Below are 6,548 nucleotides of genomic sequence, written 5' to 3' on the forward strand. Positions count from 1 at the left end.
GCAAAATTATCATAAAACAGAAAGTTATTAAAATTTGTGTAATGTTACCAGGGTTGAAACTAAAAATATATATGAATACCAGTATTATGCAGCTCACCTGTGACTATTTGAAATCAATTCTTATTTTAGGGTTATCAAATATGACCTATTTATTCTTACAAAGCAGGTAATCCTGCTGACTAAACTGTAAACGTTTGCTTCCCTCCAATAAACAAACTGAATGGAGTTGAAATTACACAGCTAATGCATAACAGTATGGTTATAGTTCTAAACATTAGAACATATCTAATTTATGTTAATGATGAAAATAAAGCACAATTGCTATTTCTTTGTAATTCTAAATTTCCTATAATTTTATAAACAAGTAGATTATCAAATTTTAGCAGTTGAAAAAATTTTTTGTCAGCTTAGATAGGTGTTCTTCAATGTATAATTGCTATAAAAAAATAATGAAATCAGGGACTTCCACTTATAAGCAAAAATAGGTGAAAAAATGATTAACTGCATTTCATTTTAGCCTACACAGGCCAGAGAAGGCATTGCTGCTGTCTCAAGAACCTGCCGTACTATCTTGATCTTTTCTGAGGTCAATTAATTCTATAAGATGCAGGCTTTCATTTTTCTGACAAGAAACTATCTGCCCTCCTGGAAATTGCTAGCCAGGCAACCGACTTGTTGACACTTACCTTTTCAAGGATCAATAGTTAAGTTGGAATTAAATTATGAGAAATGTTCACTGTCCTTGAAAATCTATTGGTAACTATGGTGGGGAGTAGGGTAGGAGGATAGAAGGTTGATAAGAGCTGTTTCATAGTGTCTGAGGTAGACTAGGACACTCACTTTTCTTTCTAAAGTCACAGGTCTCCTTGCAACATGGCATAAAGTAAATTCTATGGTACACATTGGATGAATGTTTGTTGATTGAAATATAAAAACTTACTTCTATATGCTACATAGGCATTTATAGATCAGGATCAGTTAAGGGCCATTAAAATCACACAAAGTTACTGTACACTTATATTTATTGGTTCTTTTTGTTTTTTATTATGGAATATTCAAAACATAGTCCAAAATAAAAAGAATATAATAAACTCTCCTGTACCCATCATACAGACCCAAAAATTAGCAACATGCAGGCCGGGTGTGGTGGCTCACGCCTGTAAACCTAGCACTCTGGGAGGCCGAGGCGGGCGGATTGTTTGAGCTCAGGAGTTCGAGACCAGCCTGAGCAAGAGTGAGACCCTGTCTCTACTAAAAATAGAAAGAAATTATATGGACAGCTAAAAATATATATAAAAAAATTAGCCGGGTATGGTGGCACATGCCTGTAGTCCCAGCTACTGGGGAGGCTGAGGCAGGAGGATTGCTTGAGCCCAGGAGTTGGAGGTTGCTGTGAGCTAGGCTGATGTCACGGCACTGTAGCCCGGGCAACAGAGTGAGACTCTGTCTCAAAAAAAAAAAAAAAAAATTAGCAACATGCTATATTTCTTCTTTCAAATATATCCACCCCTTTCAACTTCTCCAGCGATGTTCTTTTGCTAGAGTAATGTTATTTAAAACTGAACGGATTATTCACATTTGAAAAATCAAAGTAAATATCATGCCTCTGGACTGGGTAAATACACTAAGGAACTCTTTAGAAACAGTGTATGAGGCATTCAGATTTTGAGAACCTCATTTATTTCAATTACTCTTATCATTTTTATCCTATTAAATCATACCTCCATTGAAAAAATTGGGGTGATTCTCAGACTGGCACTGCCTCTCAAAATATGACTCAGTCCTCTACCATTCTTCTATTATTAACCCATTAAAATGCTGAGAAATTCAACTAATCACTTTTGAGACTAGCCAGAGAAAAATTTAACAATGAGTGATTGGCTACTGATAGGTAGTAAACTTTTCTTGCTGTGATTCAATGGGTGGAAAATATTAATAAATAGTTCATATCTGCATTTTGAAGCACAATGGAATCAACATGTAACAGTAACTTTTAATGTGGTCAATAAAGCATAGAAAAATCATTCATAATTATCTTTAGGTGGTAACAAACTGAGGATTTTAGGTGAAAACTAGCATTGTCAAATTAAGAGACTCATTTACTATGAATGTCACTGCCCTGTCAATTGCACAAAATAACTTATATGGATTAAATTTCTCACTTGGCACATATTAGAAGTCAGTGGCCACTATGAAATCTGAAAAACAGGCTCATTATTCACAACCAAATGTTGGCTATTTTCACTTCTGAATATCTGGAATAGATTTATATATCTTTGAGCTGACAAAAGGCTGCTTGATTCATTTAGAACAGTGGTTTCCAAACTCTTTTTTTCCTTACCAAAGTACACATGAGGGATAACAGTCAAAAGTTCCATCCACCCCATCAGTCCTAATCACTCCCTAACACCTGTCGCATAAATAAGTCACCAGTTATGCTTGAATCTAGGCCTCTGCTCAGTGATTTTTTTTTTTTTTTTTTTTTGAGACAGAGTGTCGCTTTGTTGCCCAGGCTAGAGTGAGTGCCGTGGCGTCAGCCTAGCTCACAGCAACCTCAAACGCCTGGGCTTAAGCAATCCTACTGCCTCAGCCTCCCGAGTAGCTGGGACTACAGGCATGCGCCACCATGCCCGGCTAATTTTTTTTTTTTTTTTTTTTTTTTTCTATATATATTTTAGTTGGCCAGATAATTTCTTTCTATTTTTAGTAGAGACGAGGTCTCGCTCATTGCTCAGGCTGGTCTCGAACTCCTGACCTTGAGCGATCCACCCGCCTCGGCCTCCCAGAGTGCTAGGATTACAGGCGTGAGCCACCGCGCCCGGCCTCTGCTCAGTGATAATCCATCTATTTTTCCTCTACTAATCTACATGTGAGTTGAGAACCACTGACTCAGATAGTATCCACAAAGGGCATAACGAAGGTCAATCTATTAATACTTGAAAGAGAAGGACACCTATCAGAAAGGACATCAGGGGCATGGGGAAGTTCCACTACCCCTAAAGTACTCCTAACAATCTGTGGACTAATGCATTAAATAGTGCAAGGGCTTTGTTTAAAAGTGAACAGACAGCTGAGAGGACCTAGAAGCAACAATACCCCAATAGCAATGAACACACCTAGCAACAAAACCTGGGTTTCAAATATCATTTCCCATTTAAAAAAAAATCAAGGCTCATTGGGAAAATGGTCAATTCTAGAACTGAGGCAGGAAATATACAAGATAAGCCTGAATCATCTTTCCACAATATAAGGAAACACTTAAAAAATGAAAACCCACAATGATGGGGTTATATCAAATGGACAAATAAGCCAACTGATAGAGCTTCCTTCCAATGGGCAAAGGTGAAAGATTTGAGCAAGAAAATAAAGTAGTATTGCATTATAAACCAATGCATAATATAAATATCCATGAGTGCATACTGATATAAATGATTGAATAAATACATAAATGGACGAGAAGACACAAATTTCTCATGCAGAAGAATTCCAAATAATTTATGGAGATAGTCGACCCTTAAGGAGGGGGAGTACAATTCCCCCTTCTGAAGTGTAGAATGTGAATAAAAAGTTTCTTCCAAATACTACAGTATGAAAAGGGTGAAAAAAAGAGTAACTTTGTAGTAGAGAAAGACAAATACCACCTCAAGCCAGATGATCAAGGTCAACGTCAACAGCGATGAGGCATATTGATATTTTTTACCCTTGATACAATATGATGAGAATCATATTATTCCTTTGTGGCCTTCCTCCCAAAAACATATTATCCCACCTAACCATGAGAAAAATATTAGATAAATCCCAATTGAGGGACATTCTACAAAATATCTGACCAGTACACCTCAAACTGTCAAGGTCATTGAAAACAAGGAAAGTCTGAGGAACTGCAACAGCCAAGAAAAGCTTAAGGGAACATGACAGCTAAATGTAATGTGGTATCAGAGACTGGATCCTGAAATAGAACAAGGGCTTTGAGGAAAAACTCAGGAAATCTGAAAAAAGTATGGACTTTAGTTAATAATAATATACCACTGTTGGTTGATTAATTGTAACAAATGTATCATAGTCATGTAAAATGTTAATAAAAAGGGAAAACTGGGTATAGAGTATTACAGGAACTCTCTATATTATCTTTGCAACATTAATAATTCTGTAATTCTAAAACTATTCTAAACTTTTAAAGTTTATTTCAAAGCAAATAGTGGATTTTTATCACAACACTTATTGTAGGATCAAAAAACTGGAAACAAAATATGTGTTCATCAATAGGGAAATAATTGACTAAATTATCATAGAATATTAAGCAATTCAGAAAATTATACACTTAAAATAATGAGAGAGTTCCTAGCAATTGACTTAGAGTGATTCCTATTATGTATTTTTATTAAGAAAATGCAGAGATCTCTATAACCCTTCAATTTTGTTAAACAATGAGGGGAAAATCTCCATGTAAATATGTTTGTATAATTTAAAAAGTAGGGAAAAATGTATGTAAGGATAAACACTAAGTTGTTAACATTGCTAGGAACAGGGGAATGAAGCTAAACGGGAGAAGGGAAAACAAGTACCAAGACTGGGGACGTAGCAATAATTAGTTTCATAATTCACCATAAGCTTACTACCTGCATATAGAGCACTGATGCTTTGCACATAAAACTTTAACTCTGTGAAAACAACAAAAAGCAAATAGGGGAAGGGGGAGGAAAAGAGAGATATTTTCAGATGGCAGGTTTTAATGAGGATAGAGGATGGAGAGAGTGCAAGCAGGGAAAGAGTAGCAGCTCCCTAGAGAATACAGTGTCAGTCACTAAAGCTGAATTACACCTACTTCTCAATTTTGCCAAGAGCTGCCCAGGTAGGAGAAAATACCGCTTATCACTAAGGGTGTGATCAGAATAATTGCTATTCTGCCAAGATCCTGGGGATTCTGCCTACCACAAACAGAGACTAAACTCACCATTTGTTCCCCCAACCTCCCCCGACCCCAAATCACAAAATTGATTCTTAGAACACCTAGAAGGCTCTCTATTTATACACCACCTTGTTTTCTGGCCTTTTCAACAATGAGGCCTTGCCAGGGGCTTCTAAGTGCTTTTGATGAAGAAGTGACATAGCTTTGGCATCAAAGTCTACAGGATACAAAAATAGGGAAGGTCTGCATTTCCAAGAAGTTAAAATCACATAGTAGAGTGCAGGTCCCTGGTGAGCAAGATCAAAGATTCTCAAAATGGCAGAATTGAAAGGTGGCTTAAAGGTCATCTCAGCTACCTACTTCAATACACAATCCACTCTCTATCTGTGATGCTAGATGATCCTAGCACTGTGGTGGAGGGGGAAGGGAGAACATATTGTAGAATCCCTAAAGAAAAAAAAAGAAACCTGCTTTCTTTTCGGCATAAAATTCTTGCAAGCAAGGATTATATCTGTGATATCTCTCCAGTATAGTACCCTGAAAATCAGGATGACTATATTTACAGAACTCCATGCTGAATATTTAGACACAGTGGACTCAAACGTACAGTGCAAAATCTACAAAAGATTTCACCAGTAGCACATTTGCTACTATATCTCTCAGCAGCATTTGAAGCTATTTTCCATCAACAAGGAAGGTGAGACCTTGGCCTAAATGATACTTTAAGTCATTTTCATGGCCAGATATCAAGATCATTGAGCCAACTGGCTGTATGTAAAAATAACTGCTAATATAAGACCCTGGAGCAGAGGTAGGATTAGGGAAGAAATGAGTCACAAAATGTTCTAAATTAAATAAGCACACACAGTAAATGGGAATCCTATTTTATGAAAATCTGGTAAGAATTTGCTGTGCAGTTCCAGTAGAGAATTAGAATTGAATTTACTAAAACTCCACATGCACTACAATCTTTCCAGAACATATCCACTGTAAGGTGAGGCACAGCTGCACACACTCCAGACCCAATCCAAGGACTCAAACATGCGATTAAACAATATTTTCACACAATACTCACCTTAAAACACAAGTGTAGAATCCACTGTCTTGTGCTTCAGCTGAGTGAAACCATATTGAATCTTCCTCTTTGCTCATCCTGACCTCTGAAAAGATGATGGGCTCTTCCAAATCACCTTTGTTTTTGTACCACATAAGCCTGAGCCCGGTGCTCTGGGCCATGCTATAGTTGGTGCGAATATAACTGTAGAAAAGGGCACATTTCACTCGAACTGGTTCACCCACCAAAGCCATGTATGTCTTGAGATCCACTGACCAGTCAATGCAGCCATCCACTGAAAGAAAATCAGAAGATGCATGACATGCAGTGAGCATTATTGATAATAACGGTAAGAGCAATAATCATTGCCAACATGCACTGAGTCAAGTGCTTTACACAGATTATTTCATTCAGTGTTCCCAGTGACCCCATGAGATAGATTAATATCTTGCTTAGATCTTAGCAAGCAGAACCTCTGCTCTAGCCCTGTGCCTTTGAAGTGTTTTCCAGTCCTCTGCAGTAACCTTCTGCTTGGGATAGACCAGATGCTCCAAGGAGTTGCAGCACACATGCCTATAGGGTTAT

The 6,548-nt window shown here is 37.4% G+C and overlaps 1 protein-coding gene across 1 annotated transcript in view; it reads right to left on the bottom strand.

The window, feature by feature from the left end:
* IL1RAPL2 (interleukin 1 receptor accessory protein like 2) overlaps positions 1–6,298 on the bottom strand; it is a 498,076-nt gene extending 491,778 nt beyond the window's left edge. The window contains exon 1 of the mRNA XM_069464229.1: positions 5,985–6,298. Coding sequence (XP_069320330.1) covers positions 5,985–6,298 — 314 coding nt within the window. The remainder of the gene's footprint in view (positions 1–5,984) is intronic.
* Between the last annotated feature and the right edge of the window lie 250 nt (positions 6,299–6,548).

Source organism: Eulemur rufifrons, chromosome 30, assembly GCF_041146395.1.
Source record: "Eulemur rufifrons isolate Redbay chromosome 30, OSU_ERuf_1, whole genome shotgun sequence".
Taxonomy (NCBI): Eukaryota; Metazoa; Chordata; class Mammalia; order Primates; family Lemuridae; genus Eulemur; species Eulemur rufifrons.